Source organism: Myotis daubentonii, chromosome 3 (assembly GCF_963259705.1).
Source record: "Myotis daubentonii chromosome 3, mMyoDau2.1, whole genome shotgun sequence".
NCBI classification, from domain to species: Eukaryota; Metazoa; Chordata; class Mammalia; order Chiroptera; family Vespertilionidae; genus Myotis; species Myotis daubentonii.
Window position 1 is genome coordinate 90,708,285 of NC_081842.1, and position 23,079 is coordinate 90,731,363.

General features: G+C 38.9%; 1 protein-coding gene across 2 annotated transcripts in view; it reads right to left on the reverse strand.

Moving 5' to 3' along the window:
• CADM2 (cell adhesion molecule 2) overlaps positions 1 to 23,079 on the reverse strand; it is a 1,236,504-nt gene that overhangs the window by 268,279 nt on the left and 945,146 nt on the right. For both annotated transcript variants that reach the window (XM_059688077.1, XM_059688076.1), the window contains exon 3: positions 17,257 to 17,406. In XM_059688077.1, coding sequence (XP_059544060.1) covers positions 17,257 to 17,406 — 150 coding nt within the window. The remainder of the gene's footprint in view (positions 1 to 17,256; positions 17,407 to 23,079) is intronic.

Here is a 23,079-nt window from a genome sequence, read left to right on the forward strand (position 1 = left end):
ATCATCTCTATATACAACAGTGTTTCTCAAAGTGCCATTTATAAATTATCAAAGAGATGACTATACACGTTGAGAATAAATGATTACAAACTTTTATAGCAATTTTACATTGCTATGACTTCAAAGTGTGTGATCTCTGTCGGTAAATTTGGGCTGTGGTTAAGTTTTCTATAGCAGTAAAATGGCAAGCTACAATGGCAGGGGAACACAGTGGAGTGCTTAGATTAAAATGCTAATGCAGAACATAAACCAATGGACTGTTTTTTTCATCAAGAAATGCTTGCTACACAATAAAAATATCAGCCAAATATCAGGATTCTTTGCAATGTAGTAAAAACTGTGAATTGTGTTCAAACTTAAATGCAAGACTCTTACTTATATGAAGTTGATTATAAACAACTTTACTGCATGCTTGCCACAGAGGTTACAGACATGAAAAATTCTTTTGAGAATGTTGAACAACAACAAAAGCTCTTTTTCATACAAGATAAGAAACCAGCCCAGGAATTTTAAGATATGTGAGTTAAAAGGCCAGCCTCCTAATGTGTCTGATATAGTTGGTGTCATTAATGCTCCTAATACTTCTTGCAAGGAAAGAAGGCAACATGTTTTGCAGAGGCAGTTAAGATAAAAAGGCAAAAGTTAGAGGCTTGAAAGAACAGATTTTCTACAATTATTTATGATGTGATCCATAAATGAGGTACAATTATCAGTAAAATATGTGATGATCTTTACATTGAACATTTATAAAACAGACCATTTTTCAATACAACAGAACATTTTGAATGGTATATTACATCAAAAATGTCCACATATAGAAATTCATAGATCCTGAATCAATTTATTTCATCAAAAAATGTTTAACTCTAACTTTACAGGAGAAATACGAAACTAGCTACTAATGAGGGATTGAAGCTGAATTTTGAAAATGCAGCAAATGTGTCTCATTTTGGATAAATATTAAAAATGAATATCTTAAGATTGATGAAATAGATTTAAAATCTCTTCTCCATTCCTGACAACATACTTGTCTGAGATTAATTTCTCTGCTATGACTGCTATTAATATAAGACATGGAAACAGTTTAGATTATACATTATTCCCTGTAAAATATTCTAGTCAGTCCCAGGAGATTGAATAAATAAACAAGCAAGCAGCAAACACGTGCACCACATTAAAATTTAAATAATTGGTATATATGATGGTCACTCAAAGTGTGTATATCATTTTTAATATAAACAATTTGTATTTTATAGATTTTTGTAAATTCTGATTAAATAATAACAATTACAAATAAGATAATTACTGTGTTATTCCAAATATAACCACACTTGATGAATACATACAATTTTGTAATTTATTTATTTATTTATTTAATATATTTTATTGATTTTTTACAGAGAGGAAGGTAGAGGGATAGAGAGTTAGAAACATTGATAAGAGAGAAACATTGATCAGCTGCCTCCTGCACACTCCCCACTGGGGATGTGCCCGCAACCAAGGTACATGCCCTTGACTGGATTCAAACCTAGGACCCTTCAGTCCGCAGGCCGATGCTCTATCCACTAAGCCAAACCGAGTAGGGCTATAATTTATTTTTATATGTTATTTTTATAGAACCTAATAATACAAAGTCGGGACTTGCTTTTTGTGTGCTTTATTACTTCATTTTCTATTAACCCATTTTTATTGTCCTTTACAAAGCTCTCTATCACTTGTACCTGATTTAGAAAATACAGCAGCCCTCACTGCAGATGCTTTAAGTGCTGACAGAGCTCCATGAATGAGGTTAGTTTGGTTGCTGTGGTCACTATTGCAGCTCCCACCTACAACCTTGTGCAGAAATGACTTGTTGTAGAGAAAGCACCTAAATGGTGGCAAGAAGATAGAACAGGTCCCAACATGAAATGTGACGTCTTTACCCCAACTCCCTCTCATGAAGCAACAACAAAAAACCAACTCCCCCTTTTTCTACTACATGTAGGAAAACCGGATTAGGCTACGGGAAGACTAGGACTTAGGGAGGGTTTTGTTTTGTTTATGTTGCTCTTGTTCTTACTTTGACTTCTTCCATGATAGCAGGGAACTTAACATAAGAGTAAGGAGGGGGTGGTTCAATCATAATAAGTTGCAGGTATTCTCAGAAGCTTTTCTGGATGCCCAGGGAATGAGCTCCTGCAACTCCCATGGCCCTCTGGTTGAGGCCACTTCACTAGCAGAATCATTGATGTCTGAACCTCCTCCCCCTGACCTTGCTATCTCCTGGGAAAGAGGACGAAGTGTTCTTGCCTACGCAGGGTTTTGCGGGTGAGTAAGATAGGAAAGCCCACACTTGGTAAAAGGAATCCCATCTAACATACTTGCAAGTGTGATGAAACATGTATGCAGAGAACCACCGTAGCATTGATTTACCTTCGGGATATGAATGATAAAGTCCATAAACATGACAAGAAAAATGGAAAAATACGATATGAAAACCAGAATGCTTGCAACGTATAAATTCAGTGGAGGGGGATATTAATCTGCTTCTAGTACTATCACTACATGTTTTTCAAAATTATTCTTTAGGCCAAGTGTCACAAAATATAGAAAGCTGCAAACTTAAAAAAAATGATAATTCATGATTCAAATGCTTTTTCTTTATCACCTTCTTACACTACTAGTGGTAGTAGCTTCCAGAGATCATGCCTTGGACCAGCCGTGTCCAGATCCTCCTGGTAACACATCTAGTCTGGTGACATGCTTAGTCTGTCTAAGCTCTTCCACCTGAATCAGGCCCTGGGTTCCAGACTCATATACCCACTTGCCTATTATATAAACCCTCTTGTAGGTTTAACAAGCTCAAATGTAATAAGGCCAAATCTGAACCTTCCCCCTGTTCAGAACCCTCCCTCCAATGGGTTCTCATCTTCATCAGAGAAAAATCCAGAATCCTTCCATGACCGACAAGACCCCACCTGCTCACACTCCCCTGCCCTTACCTTTCTGCCCTCATCTCATCGCTTGTCCCCATTCACTCTGATCTGTACACACTGGCTGAGCTCTTCTTCAGACATACTCATTCCAGGCTGCTCCTCAGCTTGGCTCACTGTCCCCACACACAGTCCCACTCCCAGCCCTTTATCCTCTTCTAAGTTTGTTTCAATATCACTTTATTTATGAGGCTTTTCCTCAGACCGTATTGTAAATGATGCTTCTTTTCTCCCTTTCTAATTTTTTTTTTCTTCAGGTATGTCATTACCATTACACAAAATATACCTTTATTTCTTTCTTTTACTTAAGGTCAGTTTCCTCCCACTTAAATGTAAGTTGCATGAGGGCAGGATTTTGCTTGGTTTTCTTTTTTTCTTTGCTATATCCAAAGTACCTGGAACAACACCTAGCAAATAGCAGCTCAATAAATGTCACTGAGTGAATAATTGAGTCTTAATTACTCTTACGTGCATTCGTGTCAAACTGCATAGATATAGTAAATGAAACATCTACTAATTATTGTGAATCTATAATCTTAGTATCCCTTAGAAACTGAGATATAATTAATTTCAATTGTCACACCTTCTCTGACATAGATTGTAATACACTAATAATATAAACAATCATATGCCTACTCATAATTAGATTACTTTGCTCCTGGTTTGGAAACTTGAAATTAATTTTTGGTTGCCTGACTGCATCCCCAACACCAGATAATTCATTGCTTGAATACCTTTCAAGTATATTGTTTTTCTCTATTTCCTTAGCTTTCATTTTGGTTTAGGTCATTATCATTTCATGCTAGAGATGCTAAAGTCATTTTTATCTTCTTTTTACTACTCTATACTCAAAGTCTCCCTTCCCATAACAGTTGATTGTTTCTTTCATTCCTCTAACTTTAAAAGAATTTATGTAGCCGATATACTAAGGGAGGAGGGGAAAGTAGTTATGGCTATTACAATACAGAAGCACAATTATTTATAGACAATGCAGAGTAGTCCAATGAGAAACCCCCAAAGAAGTTCAAAACACCATTGGAACTAGCAGGAGAGTATTTAGTGAGGAGGTAATCAACAAAATAGAAATGCACATGTCGACTTGCTAAATACCCAATCAAAATGTAGAAGGGGGCATAGAAAGCAGTGAAAGTAGCTGCCAGCATCAGGGCACCAGGACTGATTTTCATTCTCGCTCTTTGCCACCCTGTCACAAAAACTCAGGGACAGCTCTGAGGTGGGAGAAACTCAACATCTCTTTATATAAAGCTCATATTACAAGAGCTCAGACTCGATGTAGAAAGAGGCAAGAAGGTAAGGATGACAGCTCTCCTTTTCATCCTCAGTTTTCAACTTCTAATTTAGGTGCTTTCTCGCAAAGGCTTTAGAAGAGCAACTCAGCCTCCATATTAGAAGCCTTATTGTGAAAGGCGCACCGCCCGCCTCTCCGGGTGGTGCGGGAGGAGGAGTCTGGCCACTGGGCTCTGGAATCCCTCCGCGCCCGCCCGCCATAGGGCCTGGTCTCCCCGGAGCGGGTCTGAGTGTCCGGACCGGCTGCGTGGCCAGCGGCGGCTGAGGGGTGGGGCCAGGAGGCGACCGACCACGGGGGAGGTCGTGGGAGCAGAAGGCCTCACCGCCTGGCTCTTTCCTCCCTTCCCCCGTGGTCGGCTCCCCGCTTGCCCGCGCTGGGGCCCTGGGTCCATGCGGCCCTCGGGCGGTCAGGGGGGTCTGCGTGGGCTGGCCGCCGGGCCCCATGAGGCAGGGCCTGGCCGTGCTGCTGGCGGCCTCAGGCATCGGCTCCCTGGCCCACAGCGGGAGCCCAGCACAGGCTGCCACCTGCCCGCTGCCCCCCTGGGCCGAGCCCACGCGGGCCGCGTGGACCCCTGGCCCTGGTGCGGCAGCAATGGCAGCAGAGTGGGGCGCGTGCCCTAGCCCGGGGAGGCCACCGTGCTGCAGTGTGCTGGCCTCATGGGCCAGGCCTGCTCCGAGCGGATGCTGCTCTTCTGGAGCTGGGCCGCTCCACTGGCCGCACCCCGTGTGCTGGGCCTGTGCCACCCAGACGCGCCGCTGCGGGAGTCCCGGTCCGCCCGCAGGCTGGCTGCAGGTGCTGTGCGGAAGGGCCATCCTGTCTTGCGGCGTGTTCGAGCCGCAGCAGCGGGAGCCGGGCGAGGACTGCACCCTCCATCTTGCCTTGGGTCCTCCATTTTGGGACAGAGCCATGTGCTTCTTCGCTGGGGGAAGCCGCTGCTAGCCACACCCAGGATTTCTCTGGACTAACCAATAATAATCAAGGGAAGTGCACGCCATCACTATGACCACATCCTGTACCGACTCGCGCCTGGCCAATCGGCGGGGCCCACAGTCCCCTCTCCTGCCCTCACACTACCCCCCTTTAAAACCTCCTGTCCCATCAGGCCTTGCTCTCTCGGCCACTGGACTTTCAGTTGTGTTGGTGGGTCTGGTGAATGGGGAGCTCAAGCCGGCTTGCATAATAAAGGACTCTTTGCTTTTGCATCGGACTGACTGGCTCCCTGGGGTCTTGGGAACCTTGAAATCTGGGCACAACAATTGCATTTTACCTTCAGCACAGTTATAGCACCAAGACACCAGCAGGGTGAATATTAGCATTGGAAGGCACGGTCTCTGCTTCAAGTTCCATTAACTAAAAGACCCATTTCAGGTATTTACTCATACACAGCCACTTTCAGTCAAAAGAGTGTTTTTGTTTGTTTGTTTGTTTGTTTGTTTGTTTGTTTAAGATCTCAACTTCCTGTTAGAAAGAAACTGCTTACTATGCCTTGGCACACTTTTGCTTTTAATTCTGTTTGATACTGCAGCATTGGTTTTTCCAACATTTCAAAAATGTCAAAACAAACTCTAAGAATCATTTCACCCTGCAGGCCTGGGCATAGCAGCAGGTGGCCCCTCACAAACCACTGTGTCAGGAGGGTGATAGGCTGGAGTGAGATTGGTTATATAAGTCAAGGTCCATTCGAGATCACACACAAACCTGTGGTGGAGCCTGGATTCAAGTGCAGCTCCCCTGACTATCAAGCCTATAAACTTCACCAACCAGATCATCTATACCATAAAATGTCATGAGACAATATTTAAAGATACAAATAAATAAGTGACTAATAACAATATCATCTCCATGGAAGAACACAGGCACACAAGTATGTATTTTTTGCCGATTTGACAAGAAAAAGATATCATTTTGGTTCATCCACCCTGGACAGCTATTGTGTTGGCAGCTATAATTTTTTTATTTGACAATTTCAGGAAAAAGAGGTCAGTGTCCCTGACTAAATAGTCAGGTTTGCATGCTTTAAAAATTCTTGTAGCACACCGGTTAAAAATCAGTGCCCTAGAAGATATTTATATCACCATTCACTATTTAGGAAATAGCTCATTCAACCTTAACTACATACGATTTTCGTCATTAAAAGGTGGACTGTACGTATTTGAAGGGGCTTTGAAAGTCCAAAACAACTATGAACATGCTATGTCTAGGTTCATGTTACCACCATTCTTCCTAAACTACCATCACTCTTTCTGAAATGTAAAAGTGAATGTTACAGAATATGCAGACAGATCATTCAGAATCCCCCCTTCACCCCCAACATTAGCCATTTGCACCTGAATCCACTAGCTAACCTCATTATAAATAGGTGTTAAACCAAGACACTTAATTCTTACAGGCACTCACACTTCGGTACTAAAATAACACTGCCTCTCTACATCCCACAAGAGCCCCAGATGCTCATTCACATCTGTTCCCACGGATCACACGGGACCTTGCTTGGACTACAGTAATAATAAGCTAAGGAAAGTAGGGTACCTATACCAATGTATAGCCCTTCAGTCCACATAGTATAAAACAATAAATTAAAATATGTATTAGGAAAATGTATTTCTTAACTGTAATATTTTGCTACAAGGATAGAGAAATGCTGCCTGAAAAAGCACGGAAGAGGAAAAACACTCAGTATTTATAAATATTAGAAATACACAAAATAATTTAAGAAAACAAAATGAATAAATTGAAAAGTAGATTGAATTCATTAACATTTTAATTACAATAAATTCATAATCTAGTAGCTTTTTAATTAGTTTGGTCTTTAATGAATAACTGTATTTTAATTTTTACTTTTGGTACTTGGACCAATATTTTCAAGTTTACTTATAAAACTAATAGTCCTTGCAATTAAAAAAAAAAGCCTGTATTTATTAGGGATATTTAAGTAATAATATTTAAAATAGAGGTTTCTCATTCATTTTGTACTTTATGCTAAAGTTATTTTCATAAAAAGTATTCTGTCAAGGGATGTATAGACGCTATACACCAAACCTATAGAGTGGGACCTTTATTGAAGGTAGAAGATGTGAATTACAGGGACTGGCTCACTCACGGGCCACACATGCCTGGTTCCACCTCAAGCACAGGAGAGGCACCTAGCCCTTAACCAATCTATTTCTCCCTCCTATTATTTTGAAACTAGAACTGAGGAATGCAGTGAAGTCTAAGTTTGTGAGTAGAATAGTCGTGTTCTAGGGCTAAGTCCTAGGACTAAGCCCTAGGGCTAAGTCAGTTCTTAAATTCAAAAGCTGCAAACTCAAGAATTACTACCATTTCTACACTATAGATTCACCATTGGTGGCAATATCATTTGCTCCAAGTCTGGTATAAATTACTATGAAACACACAGAATAGATAAAATCATTAAAATTAAATAGTAAAACATCAAACACCATGTTTTATCTAAAATAGAAGTAAATTAATATGAATCAAAATTATGTAATTACAAATAGAATTAAATTGATAGCTTATGGGCAATATTTTTTGATACTGTTAAAGGTTTTCTTACACTTACTAAGGAACTTCAATGATAATGTTACTTTGAAACTTACTTTAAATGTTGAAATAGGCTGTTCACCTTAGAGACCATATCAGTATGTCAGTAGGAAATCAGGCTCCTGTGCAATACGTTGTTGCTTCTCATAGCTGACAAATAGTGATTTATTTATAATTGTTTATTTAAATAAATCAATTTAATCCAAAATTTATGTTTTCAGTCATGCATATTTTTAAGTCAGATTATTTTTCAAAGGCTCATAGAGGACACATTTACCAATTATTTTGGGTATTTTGCATCCTCTTTAATGAGGCTTATATGTAAGAAGTACAATTACAGTTATCTACCTGTAGAATGCTTGCCCAAATTATTTCCTCTTCATCCCCTCCACCATTCGGAAATATAGATGATATATGAAAACATGCTACTTGAGGGCAAAATCCACTTCTTGTTTATTTTAGTAGTGCCAATGCCCAACATAATTCCTGAAATATGGCAATCCTATCTAATAATAGACAAACATGGTAATTAACCATAACTTCGCTACCCTTCCCATTGGCTAATCAGGGTGATATGCAAATTAACTGCCAACAAAGATGGCGGTTAACAGCCAACAAAGATGGTGGTTAATTTGCATACATGGGCGCAATGATGGGAGGCCATAGGGGAAGGATGGTGATTGGAAACACAGGCGGCAGGCAAGAGCCGGGAGGCACTGCCCCTGGCCCTGGATCAGAGAACCGGCTGCCTTTGTGCGCCCCCCTGCCAGTGATTGGAGAAGCCAGAGGGTTGCAGGGAAGAGGCAGGCGCCTGCCTCTTCCCTGGCCGCCCCTGCCAGGGATGAGCAACCGGAGATCCCACAGCAGGAAAGGGGGGCCTGCAGCCAGCCTCCGTGTGTGCCTGCATGTGGGATCACTGTGGTGATCACAGAGCAGGAAAGGGCGGTCTGAAGCCAGCCCCTGTGTGCGCCTGCCCCTGGGTTGCAGCGGCGATCACAGAGCAGGAAAGGGGGGCCTGCAGCCAGCCTCCGTGTGTGCCTGCACGTGGGATCACCGTGGCGATCGCAGAGCAGGAAAGGGTGGCCTGGAGCCAGCCCCTGTGTGCACCTGCCTGCCCATGAAATTGCTGATGCGATCCCACAGCAGGATAGGGCAGCCTGCATCCAGCCCCTATGTGCACCTGCCTGTCCATGGGATTGCTGATGCAATCCCACAGCAGGATAGGGTGGCCTGCAGCCAGCCCCCCCTGTGCGCCTGTCCCTGGGAAACCCTGGCGATCCCACAGGAAAGGGCACCCCACCCTGGCCATAGCTCAAGGGAGAATACAAATTGCAGTGGAGGCCAGGAGCCTGAGAGATCAACAGAGAGGGGTGCCTGCTCCAAGCCTCCAAGGTGTGGCTGGGGGCAGGCCCCCAGCAGACACACACACACAGCGCCTACTCTGAGCTTCCAATGTGGCTGGGAGCAGACCACCACTGGACACACACACGGCAACTGCTTGGAGCCTATGTGGCATGGCTGGGGGGCAGGCCCCAGCAGACACACACACACACACACACACACACACACACACACACACGGGACGCCTGCTCCAAGCCTCTGCTGCTAGACTGTGTCTGTCAGTAGGACATCCACTGAGGGCTCCTGGACTGTGAGAGGAGCAGGCTGGGCTGAGGGAACCCCACCCCCCAGTGCACTAATTTCGTGCACCGGGCCTCTAGTATTTCATATATATTCAAGAAACTGAACTGAAATTGTAACTTGGAAATATGTTACATATCCAATGTGTTTAGATATTTATAGATTAAGAATTCTTAGTTAAGCCTGCTTACTTTAATAACTTTACTCCCAAATTGGAGAATATTAAATATTACAAACAATATTGAGGCATTTCCCAGAACCTGGTTATTGCTTGCTTTCATAACATACTGTTTTGGGAGATGGAAGTAGATGGCACAGCGGTGGTGATATCCTTTCTACCGTTGTTCCCCAGGTGGCTTATGTGCTCGCAATAATTCATTGCAGTAATTGCTGGTTATGTGCTCACTCTGTATATCTTTAAAAAAATATGTTTTTATTGATCTCAGAGAGAGAGAGGAAGAAAGAAGGAGAGAGAGATAGAAATACCAATGATGACAGAGAATCATTGATAGGCTGCCTCCTGCACGTCCCATACTGGGGATCGAGCCTGCAACCCAGGCATGTGCTCTGACCAGGAATCAAACTATGAACTCCTGATTCATGGGTCCATGCTCAACCACCGAGCCACACCAGCTGGGCCACTCTGTATGTCTCACTGACATACAAATGGACTTATAAAACATGTGTCCCAAATCATGCATGACTAGAAGATAAAGAAAATCTGATTTTAATAACAATGTTTCTTTTAAGTAGCTCTATTAAGCATGGAATGGACACCACAAAACTGCAAACAACCTGGTACAGTGCTTATCATACAAGAAATAGTCAGCAAATGTCGATTGAGTGAATGAATAAGTACATAAATGAATCATCAGGAGGTGGAATATAATATTTCAGTGTTTAGAAATAATTTTCCCTTTGGAGGATTTTGCTAACAGTTAATGAATAGCAATGAGGACTTAATTCAGAAACTCGGTCATTTTCACAGAGGTACCCTTATATTTTTAGTAAATTTCACCTTTACTTGTAAATACAAACTGTACAAAAAATATTATACAAAGTAGTAATATTAGTGAAATCTAATTTATCTAAAATATAATACCAAGTATAAAAGTATACTAAATGTACAAAAATTAAAATTTGCTAAAAAAATCATATATATATGAAGGATATATATATATATATATATATATATATATATATATATATATATATATATATATATCTATCTTTCAGAATTAAAGTTCCAAATCCTGATCTGTTGTAGCTTAACCTACCATATAAATAACAAAATTTACAATGTATATGATTATGTTTTTCCTGAAATTGCTATATTCAAGCTACACTGGCATAAAGAGATAAAGGTAGTAATTATATAACGTACAACTCAAGATTTTACTTACTGGTATATTTAATAAGAATTTCCAATAAGAGTTTTGTCATTCACAACTTAAATGATAGGTAACTTATTTCTTTAGGAAATCTACAAGCTAACACTTGCACACGCACACACACACACACACACACACACACACATACTAGAGGTCTGGTACACAAAATTTGTGCACTGGGAGCGGGTGTCCCTCAGCCCAGCCTGTACCCTCTCCAATCTGGGACCCTTCAGGGGATGTCCACAAGGATCAGGCCTAAACCGGCAGTTGGACATCCCTTTCACAACCTGGGACTGCTGCAACCGCTCGTCTGCCTGCTGGCCTGCTCACCCCCTAACCACTCCCCTGCCAGCCTAATGGATGCCTAACTGCTCCCATGCTGGCCTGATCGCCCCTAACTGCCCTCCCCTACAGGCCCAATTGCCCCCAACTGCCCTCACCTTCAGGCCTGGTCACCCCCAACTGCCCTCCCCTGCTGGCCATCTTGTGGTGGCCTTCTTGTGCTCACATGGGGACAGCCATCTTGTGTGAAGGCATGATGGTCAATTTGCATATTACCTCTTTATTATATAGGATAAAGAAGACTCTCTCTCTCTCTCTCTCTCTCTCTCTCTCTCTCTCTCTATATATATATATATATATATATATATATATATATATATATATATATAATTGTATAATTTTAGGGATATTGATAAATTAATATGTTTGGAAAGGTCTGCATTGTTGCAACTTATTTCTTCCAAAATGGAACCAAGTAAAACTAGCTGTAAGCACAGAATAATACATGGTATTCAATAAATATCTCTTCTGAAAATTGGATTGGGAGAAATATCTTTTATATATGGTAAGTTGTGCTGGTTATTTTCTGCTGATCCTTCCAGATCTATTTTCTTCCCTGTCCATGGAGAGTAAATTGCCCCATGATAACTTAACCTAGGATTTTCATTTGTACTCAGCCCATGGAAGGCATTGACAAGAGATCAGAGTGGGAAAAAAGAGAAGTCAATTTCCATGTTTCCACAGCTTCTAACTAGGAGTCTTCTCTCACAGCCATAGCTGTCACCCTTTCAGGCTTGAGGGTCCAATGGTTCCTACAGTTGCTAGCCCCTGGGTGTTGCATCATCTTGACTGTTTCCCATAATTATAACTATGTGCTCATTCTTCATTAACTCACGTGTCTCATTTGTTTCTTAATGGGAACCTCATTCATACTCATTTAATATGTGTACTTATAGGAAATCTGCTAAAACATATAAAAGTATTGTTCTATGATGCGATTAAAATATGAGATGTGTTCAGAAGATTCATCAAGGAGAAAGTGATTTTGGAATAAAGACCTAATACATGTAATAATTTTCACAGAAAAAGTAAAAAAAAAAAAAGTAATAAAATTAAATCCTTATCACAATGACATAGCATGGCTTCTGTGGCTCAGTGGTTGACCATCAAAATATGAACCAGGAGGTCATGGTTTGATTCCTGTTCTGGGAACATGCTTGGGTTGCGGGCTCAATCCCCAGAGGCAGAGGGTGTACAGGAGGCATCTGATCAATGATTTTCTCTCATCATTGTTGTTTCTATCTCTTTCTTCCTCTCCCTTTCTCTATGAAATCAATAAAAATATCTTTTTTTTTTGAAGTGACATAGCTCGAAGTTAATTAGGCTTATAAGAAAACTGAGGTATCATAATTATTTTCTCATTTACTACTCAGTTATTCAAATCTGAAAACTTCTAGTATTTCTTATAGAAAATGGGAATGTCTACCCTAAACGGTTGGTGTGAATCCAATGAGAAAAGATATACATGTTGAGAGTTACTTAGAAAGTGTAGAGCATTATATAACTGTAACTTGTCACTAATTTAAGGTCTTTAAGTTATACATGATGTCTGAATTTTGTAAGAAAGCAAGGATAAAGGTAATATTAATGCCTGCTTTTTACTGAGTTGATCTTTAATATGGTTAAGCCTGTCAAATTGATGGAAACCAGCTGTGTGGACGGGCACAGTCAGGTGGCATTGGTTGGCGTGCAGCCAGGAGAGCCTGTACTTCTATTTCAGGTTAATCTCATTTTTCTTCTCTTTATCACTCCTTGTTCTAGGACTGTTTATTCATGTTTTTCCTCTCCCATTGTCCCCAGTACTAGTGTAAAATTATCAGCAGAATAATTAACACTAGCAATTTTGAGCTATGCATGCCCTTAATAATATTTTAATTTTGTTCCTTCAGAAATAAAATTTCCTTCAGATAATTTGTGAGGATTCTTCAAAAAAGCAAAAATACTGTAAAGAGAAACATCATTTTAAAAAGTAGTGTAGTTTACATTTTTATATAAAAAAATACAATCACACAGAGATGTGTCTATTGAATGCATAGACTGGGGATGTTTGTCCAAAATATTCTTTGTCAATAACAGGAAGGAACTGAAGTGTACTTTCCTGAGCATTAAGTGATAAGATTGTACACTTCAGTTGTTTCTTCCACACCTGCAGAGAAACAGAGGCAATGACCTAATTGATTTTTTACAATTCTATTGCCAAATACCACACCGCATTTGTGTGGTGTTTCAATGACCTCTAGTCCCTACTCTGTCTTTCTCTACCCACTCTATTTCAAATGCTTCGTTACATTTTATAAAAGATGTAGTAAGATTTGTAGAGAAAAGAGGGCCATAAAAAGTGAATGTTGCCTTAGCTGCATATGTTCTAGGTCCCTCTGACCCATAAGGACTTGCAAATTTTCCTCTTGATTTTTATTTTCCATTTACACTTGCAGGTTGTTATAGAAAAAGCTTCATAAAGAAATTACACAGAAATAAAATGGAATTGTAATTAAATATCTACTTTATAGGTTGATTATTTCTGGTGTTCAGTGCACACACAATGGATAGGGAAATTGTTAAAAATGCAGTTCTGGTATAACCACCAGAACATCTAATTTGGTGGGGAGTCAATGTGCCCATTTTATTACTCTGCTAGTTGGTGTCAGAGGCAGAATTAGAAGTCAGTTATGACTCCCTGTCTCCTGTGCTACAATGTTCCCATTAAAGCTGTGCAATTTAAACAGCGACATTTTACTTATTGAATATCTGATACACGTTTTTATGATGACCTAGGGCTTTCTCAGTTAGAAAACGGGCATTCCACCAGCCAAGGCTGCATGGCATCTCAAGAGTGAATCAGCATCCAGAAGAGTGTTTTCCAAAATAGTAACCGCTACCCACATGTTGCTACTGAGTGCTTGAAATGTGGCTGGTGTGATCAAGAAACTAAATGTGTAACTTTATTGCATTTTAATTAACTTAAATATCTACACATGGCTGCTGGCTACAGAATCATTCTGCACAGATACCGAGCATGCCATCATCACCAAGAGCTCCGCTGGGTGTGCTGACTATTGTCTTCCCTGTCTTGGTCTAGGTGGGCCTTTAAGTGTTTGAAAGGCAAAGCTGCTCCCCAACCAAAAGGCGGCTGCCAAGAACAGTGGCACAGGCCGCTTGGGTTATATGTAAAGTGACCTGGTGCCCAGACGCCTTTGTTCTTAGGGGCATTTACAACGAACACAGAGGCCACACCTGGATTCAAATCCTGTTATTACCAGGCCTTAGCTGAATGTCCGGACAAATTTGATCCTTAATTTCTTCATTTGTAAATGGCAAAAGCAACTGATCATGTTAAATGTGCTCAAGGTAGCAAAAGCCCGAAATCTCTGACCTCCTCCATATTTTGCCTGAGAGAGAAATACAGCGATATTTAGCCAACTCTCCCCTGGACACCTATCTCCCTCCCTCGTAAAGAGATTCCACAGTAGATTGGGAAATTGTTAAAAATGCAATTGTGGTACAACAAGCAGAACATCTAATTTGGTGGGGTGTCAATGTGAGTCGTCATATTTAACTTCTGTGAAAGAGATTCATAGGGAAGGGGCTCAGCTTAATACTTATTTACCTGATCATCAACAGCCCATTCACAGCATACCTTTCTTTGGCTATTAATTCCAAGTAAACAAGAAAGACTTTTCCAGTTCTAATTGGGCCAGTGTCTGCCATCCTGAGTTTTTTGTTCAACCCCCCCAGCTAGGATCCTCAGAGCCTGCGTCTCCAGGTAGCAGAATGCCTCTTAGATCTCATACTGGCAGCAGTGATGTTAATGAGAAGCACTTGCTCTGTTCTTCCGGGCAGCATCTCTCCTTCCTTCCTCCCCCCCTGTCTCCCTCCCTTCCTTTCTTCTCAGTAACCTATGTCCGCACAGAAATCTAAGCTTAGGGATACAGAACCCTTATGAGAATTGATTTGCTTAACCCAAAGCTTCTCAACCTCAGCTGCATTTTATAATCATTTGAAACACAATTAAAGCACTAGAATACCGCATACAATTTATCTTGAAAGCTCCCAAGAACAACTGGCAACATCAGTGGAGACAGAAATAAGAACAGAGCCACAAATGAAGTATTTAACAGGAGCAGCCACCTGTAGGAGGAGTTAGTGCAATCAGCGACACAGGCAACCTGCTATTTTTTCTATTGTTCTGAGCAGTTGTCACTTGCACAGCACATATGGGACATTCTAGTCACATGGATCCATGCTTAGCTTATCCACTTCTGCTCTGGCACATCATAGCAAGTTTATTTGCTCAAGATAATCCTTAGGATTGAGGTTCGGCAGTTAAATGCAGAGAACAAAAGAGTGTGGGGTAAACTCTGACATGGAATCTTTAAGAAATGTTTTTATTTTCAAACTCTTGCATTGATGTATGTCATTGTCCAAGATCCCTTCCACTAAGACATCGCATAGGAATTGAACCAAGTTATTGTGAGAGTGTAGACATGCTAGGTGGCCATTCATGAAAGGGTTTATTTATTCAAAACTTTCTGCTATTGTGTTGCAACTGACAATTGGAACCATAATAAAGTTAGAAAAAGTCAATACTGAAGACAGAAACCTGCTATTTTACAAACATATAAACACACACACACACACACACACACACACACACACACACTAGCTTTGTTCAACCTAAGTCTAAGCTATCTAGCAATTAGAGTAGGAGAAATGAAATAAAGCAAGTACATACTTCAGCAATTCATCCAGTCAGGTGTATCATTATATTTTTATAGCAGTAAGATGCAGGAATTTATTACTAAATATTGCAAATATAACATAATGGCTTTTCTCGCCATAATTATCCTTCAGAAAAGAGAGCTGCCTTATTTCCAAGCCTTTGCAAATCTTGCTTTACAAGTTGTTCTCTATTTGCTACAGGAAAGATGCATTAGCTTGAAATATCCTGAATCAATTCTAGTGCTAGCCATTCTATTCAGGATAACATATAGAATCACGAAAGAGGAGGCAAAGACAGTTTGTATAGATTTTGTTTTTGTGCCTGAGGATTTGACCTCACAGATTCAGATGTCAGTGCAAAAATGTCTCTTAAATATCTTCTTAAAAACACTGTACAATTAGTTTCTACATGATGGATATAATTATTATACTCCTGCTGGATGAATAAACAATGAAGACTGTTGTAATGATATAAAAATTTATACTAGTTGTTGCTTGGGACAAACTTGTCATTGATAGTATCTACACTTTCAAAAAAGTGCTTCTAAGTAAAATTATTTCATTAAATGCAAGGGTGGAAAAAATAAGTTTTCTAAATTAATATGTTTTATATTAGTTTAAATATGGGCATATAATCAAATTGATAAATTCAATAGTGCAACTATATATTTAATTGATCCATGAACATCCTTAAAAGTCTGTATTCTTAAAAACATGTTTTATATGATTGGGCAAGTGAGAGTTTTCCTTAAAATTGATATATTCTTATATATTGGTGTATATATATATATATATATATATGATATTTGTTTATAATACTTGTATTCAATTAATACTAAAAGCAAAAACAGATTGTTAAATCTCTGTGTGACTTCTTACTTATTTACTTAATTTTTTAACTAATGAACTTCACTCTTAGGAAAGCAACAAAGATCACTTGATTTGAAAAAACTGCGACAAACACCTCCAGAAAAAAAAGTGAAGGTAATAAAAATAGCATATCACAATGCCAGAAGTGAGGAAAAAATCATCAATCTATACGCAATGCAGCTACAAAACCAAAAGAATATGGTATCTGGATAGAAGGTGATTGTTAAGAGAGAGCATAAAGCTATTTTTGAAACAGAATTAGAACTGTTTATATTATTAAAAAGTTGGCATAAGTTATCTTTAGTGTTTATGACTTGCAAACTAAAGCATTTAATATTTAACATGTTTAAATACAAGCAGCAGCAGTTTGGTAATCAAAAGGAATAATTTGAATCATCTCAGAAATAAATTCATTATAATGAGGACATTTCAGAATATGATTAAAACATTGAAAAGAAAATGTATTCACCTTTCTTGTCATCGAAGTACAGAGTCTGTTGAGCTGGATTTGACCACTGGAGGGAGGTGTTATCATTTTGATCAACCCTGCAGGTCAAAATTGCAGTTCCTCCTTCAACAACTGTTACATTCTGTGTTAGTGGAAACTGCCCTTGGCTGCCTAAAAGGGAATTAAAGAAAATGTTGATTAAATGAAAGTTATAAAATGATTAATTTCCCAAGAGCTTCATTGTACTTAACTTCTCAATCAGAAAAAATTTAAACCAACCAAACAACAACAAAACTGTATATTGCAAAAGGACAGAAAAGTTATTGAAAATCCTTAATCAGATGACAACAGTTTTGACATACAATTAAGACCCCTGTGTGTTCCCTCACATGTTCCAGAAAACCTTCTTTTCCTCCTAGGCACATATAAACATTTGTGTTTAAATAGTAATACGAGTATCACTAACTTCTCTTGGCCTTGCATCAATCATAGTAAATAGTGCTGAAACTGGTCATCTTTGAAGATCAGGCTTTGGAATTATTTTGGATGAATTGAACTCTCTTTAGATTTAATTTTTGATAAAATAAGTATTTTTAAAATCTTATTTCACTAGGGTTTCTTGTGTGTATAGCTGTTTTTAGAAATACAAAATGTGTATTTTGTAAGTAATTTTCAAAATAGTGTTCATTTTGTAGAATATCCATCAAAGTCTTAAAGTGATTACTCTAACCTTGGAAATCAAGATAATATTCTTCTTTGTTCCTTTCTGTAGTTTTAATGATTCGAATACATATTTCTTTTATAATAAAAAAAATGTTTAAAATAATCCTTGTCAATTTGGATATTATGAGAAATTAAGTTTGCTGCCTTCCTAAGTGTAGTTATTTATTAAAGAAATGCATGTAATAACCTTACTTAAAAATAGCACTTCCAATATTTAAAACAAAATTCATGCTTACAGAAACATAATACATAAATGTTAGGTGAGCAAGAGGATCTGAAGATGTGCTCTGCCAGGTCTGATAACAATTATCAACATGGGTAAAAATTTATTTTCTTGTGAGCCAGCTTAAAACACTCTTGTATGAGCAAGGTAGTTCATTAAGTCAAGGATAATTTACAATGTAAGAACATTATGATGACTTAATCACACCCATGAAATATATTTCCTTTTTTTCTTTAGTTTTGTAATGATTCTATCATTCCTACAAGCACCACTTGAGGTTATGCTGGAGATATTGGCATAAAGAATCTATTACCAAGAAGCCGGTTGATTGGCTCTTCTCTTATACAGAAGAGCCTGAAGGGGAAATTTTCTTTCCAGACCTAAATGACACAAGCACAGAGGTTCATGGCCACTTTATATAATTAAGCTTATCAAGTATAAAAATTTGATATCAGCAGCTTTGTCTCCTCAATGCCAACCACTTAGAGTCACTATGGCAACTCCTCAGGACATGTCCCTCTAATCCTTAGGGTGGAGTTTTTACATTGAGGTTAGGAGATGTCTGGCACAAATGATTTGATAGTTGACTTGAAAGTCAACAGGAGCCAGAGTGGGATGTGTCTTTCTTCAGCTCAAAGGTGACCCCTAGCTGGGAAACATGGAGAGCTATCAATCTTGTGAAGTGAGGTGAAGTGAAAAACCACATCAGAGAAAATATCAGTAAAAACAGAAAAAAAAAGAAATAATTACCACTGATACAGGATTAGCAGCTCATAAATATGAAGTTCAGAATGATTTTAAGATACTTTGCTTGGGTTCCCTGGTATTGACTTAATGCATAAATAAAGAAATCTGGGGGATGAAGGGATTCTTTAAATAATTAAAAGCACACAGCTGTTAGTAAATACACATAGTTCATCCAAGATGACAATTTGACTATCAACTAGTACGTAGGTATACTGTCTACTTCTTTCAAGAAGTGTGCGTTGGGGGGGCGGAGGGGAAGCAGTGATGCTTATAACCATTTCATCCACTGCATTTGCAAAATAATTTGAAAACATCCCCATAACAAAATATTATCCTTCTCATTTCACAGATGGGTAAACTGACACTGGGACGTGAAGTGATTTTTCCATGGTGAAACAAAGTCAATGAACCATTCAGAGTTTGTTCTGAAAGTTCAACATTTTATTCTTATTTTTTCACAAAGCCTTCTTAGTCACAGTAACTTTGTCACTATTTGTTTAAAAATTAATTAGACAACATTTAAGAAATAAAGAGTAAGCTCTTTAAAAATAAAACTTCAAATTGCATACCTAGCAGAACTATGTACTCATAAATTTCAGTTATAACATTAAAATCAAATAAGAAGAGATGTCAGCCCTGACCGGTTTGGCTCAGTGGATAGAGTGTCGGCCTGCGGACTCAGGGGTCCCCAGTTCCATTCCGGTCAGGGGCATGTACGTTGGTTGCGGGCACATCCCCAGTGGGGGGTGTGCAGGAGGCAGCTGATCGGTGTTTCTCATCTATGTTTCTAACTCTCTCTTCATCTCTGTAAAAAATCAATAAAATATATTTTAAAAAAAGAAGAGATGTCAGTATTAACTGCCCTTAAATATTCTATTCTATTCAGAACTCACTTTTGTTAATTATTTCAGTCTTTCCTTACTGGCCCATAGAAGGAAGAAAGTAATATTCCATAGGGTCTTCTACATGCCAGGTACTGTATATACCCCAGTGCACCTGTACTTTGTCCTCGGGAATAGGAGATTGGGACAACTTTCTTCCATCTTCTCTCTGTGTGGATTCTGACTTTAAAGTATTACACCTTCAATTTCACTGGGACCTGCGGCCTAAAGTCCCTGTGGTCAAATAATTTAGTTTTTCCCAATAGAGAGCAAACTCATGTGGAGAATCTACTAATCCTAAACACCCTTAGGATATGTGATTTCCAAAATCAATTCAAAAGCCAGTGTTGTAGAGGCAGTCAAACAAACTTCTCAAAGATTGAAATTGCCTTTTACTTCTGGTTATAACCTGGAAAAAGCATCACGTTAGCTACTACTTTTTGCTTTTAACTCCTTGTGGCTCAAATCTTTCCAAAAAAATTACTAATCTTCCCAGTTAGCAAAATTAGTATATGTGCCAAATTAAGGATTCATCCTCAATACTTTCATCAAAAAAATATTTTGGGAAATCCACTACATGCCTTGTCTTGTAAGAATCAGCATCTGAAAGATGCATAAAGAAAATTTTTCTAAGGAAACTGTAAAATAATCAGAAACTTTAGCAGAGAGTGTGATGGAAAGGGAGAAAGAAGACAGTCTAGGTGTGTTGCTGTTTACTATCTACAAGGATTTCTAAAATGCATTGGTCATATCATTGAGGCATTATTTTAAAATGATATTTACTCTGCCTAAGCTCACCACCATCCTTGGTTTCAGAGGAGTCGTTCTAAAACAAGTTCATGATGATATTTAAAGGAAACACTACTTCCAATTTACAATTGCAGAAGTTGGCTATTTTCCCAGGCAACCTATATCTATCATTTTCCTCCTTCCCTCTGTGTGTTTATGTCATTTTATTATTTGCATAAATATCAGCCTCCCTCACTTGTTTCTAAACTAATTAAGGGTCAGGTAACAAGGTATCGTATGTATTTTTGAGTCAGCTACTTTGCTTAAATTTCTTTGTTGTGAATCAGAATTCTAAGTTGGTAGATATTGTCCAAAATGAAAGAATCTTCTAAGACCAGTGGCTGGCATTTGCAGAGAAACCTGTGATAGAATGACCAGAGTAATTCAATTCTGTTGCATTGGTTCACGGAGGAGAGGAGAGACTAACTAATTCATAGAACAGACATACCTAACACCATTGTCAGCTCCCAAAATGGGACATGAAAAGACAGACTGTGCTGAATCTATGTTCCAGAGGGGGGAAACTTAAAAGACAATGACTTTTCTTGAATATTAAGTATAATAAGGTCTATTAGTACATAAGCCCTCTTAAGAAAATAGATTTCTGTGACTAAAAGTTTTTTATCTTCCCTTCACGGTGCAATTTCCCTTTTATCAACATTCAATTTAATAGTACCTGTGGATGAAAAAAAAAGGGGGGGGGAGTTCTACAGAAAGTGGCCTCACAGGATAATCTGATCATAAATTCACAGGGTAGTCATGCCTCGGGCCCATAACTTCTTTAGGAAAGGCCTTAAGTCAACCCTGTTCATTGTTCTTCTGCATCTAGGTTAACACACCTTTGAAATACAAAAGTAATACCAGGTATTAACTCAAGAAAACACATAATCTTGTTAACTATCCTGTAATCAGATCCCCATCATGCTTTCTCACAGTCCTACTTCATCTTCCTTAGTTCCCTCCTTAATCACAAATGCATAAAAGAAGCTGCATTTGATATATTGCTACCTGACACACGTCCTCAGTTTGGCTCAAAAACTCTCATAAAAGTTATTACAGGTCTGGATATTTTTTGTGCCGACATACCCTTCCTATGTCATGTCATCCCTCAACTGTCAAGAAACCAGTGGTAAACACATGAAAAATACAGCTAACCTTAACTGAACATCCACAATATGTTAAACACTATTCTAAGTGCATCTCCTTCAGCAAGAATATAATTTTCATGCCAACAATATTGTCATCTCTACCCAGAAAAGGACTGGACAGATGCAAGAAAACCTTGAAAAACATGCCCACAGCCACAGAGCTGGGAAGGGTGGAGACAGGTTTTGAACTCTTGTACTCTGTCTTCAGTTCTCATGTGTTTAACCACTGAACTGCTTTAAAAGTAAAGTGAAAATTTTGATTGAATAATTGTTATAAAAGAAGCAGCTAGTTTGAAATCAAACATTTCAAAGATGCAATTAGACCGTTTGCATCTATTTTTAGTAAGTAAAAGTAGCATCTTCAACTTAAGTAGGAGCAGCTGGGCTCACCTAGGCTGGTAGTGACAACCACAGTCTACTCACGTCATGCTCAGTGAGATATGTTGGTCTCTTGCAATTGACCACAATGGGATTATTTTCATGGTGGAAACTGGCAAAAAAAATCCAGGCCAACTTTTTTCTTTCTTTCCCCCCCACATGTTTAGCAGTTGCTAAACAGGTACATGTACAGCGCCCCACCGAGGAAGCCATCCTTGATGCCTCTTGGTGGAGCTTTGCATGCATTGTTAGTATAAATAAGGTGTTTTGTTTTGTTTCAATTTGTTTATGAAAACCAATTATTCTTTCTAATACAGGTTAGTACTGGTTTTGACATTCTTTTTCTTCATATTTTGAGCCTCTTCTTTAATCAAATTTTTTTTGTTTGTTTTCTTCAAATCACTTTCCAAAGTCCTCTTTCCCTTATTTCAGATAAGATGTCTTTTTTCTACATGGATAGTTGTTTTATGCTACTAGTTTTTTCTCAGGTTGTCACTATCTAGCATCAGTGGTAAAAAATATATAAATAAATAAAATAAAAAAAATAACACACACACACAAAAAAACACTTAAGTTGGTCTTAGTAATCATATGAAAATAATTTGGTAATTTACTGCGTGAAAGACAATTTAGTGAAGAGCAATTAGTCAATATTCTGAAAAGATATTTTTCCAGGTCATCTTCAAATTGCAGACAGAGCAGCTGTTATTATCCCTTCAATGTTTCCATGTCATGTATTTAAGAAAATAATAGTCCAAAGCTTTCCTTGTCTAGATTAGGAACTACCAAGTTCAAAATCAAGTGAACTCAGTCTTGACTCCTGTGAACCTCAGTTAAGAGGCGTCCTCCCCACGCATGTGCCTTTACTCTCTGACCACCAAGAACCTAGCACATTGTCACACAGGACATACAGCAGCGAACTCTCGGTTACGGCCACCTCAGCTTTGGGGAAGGC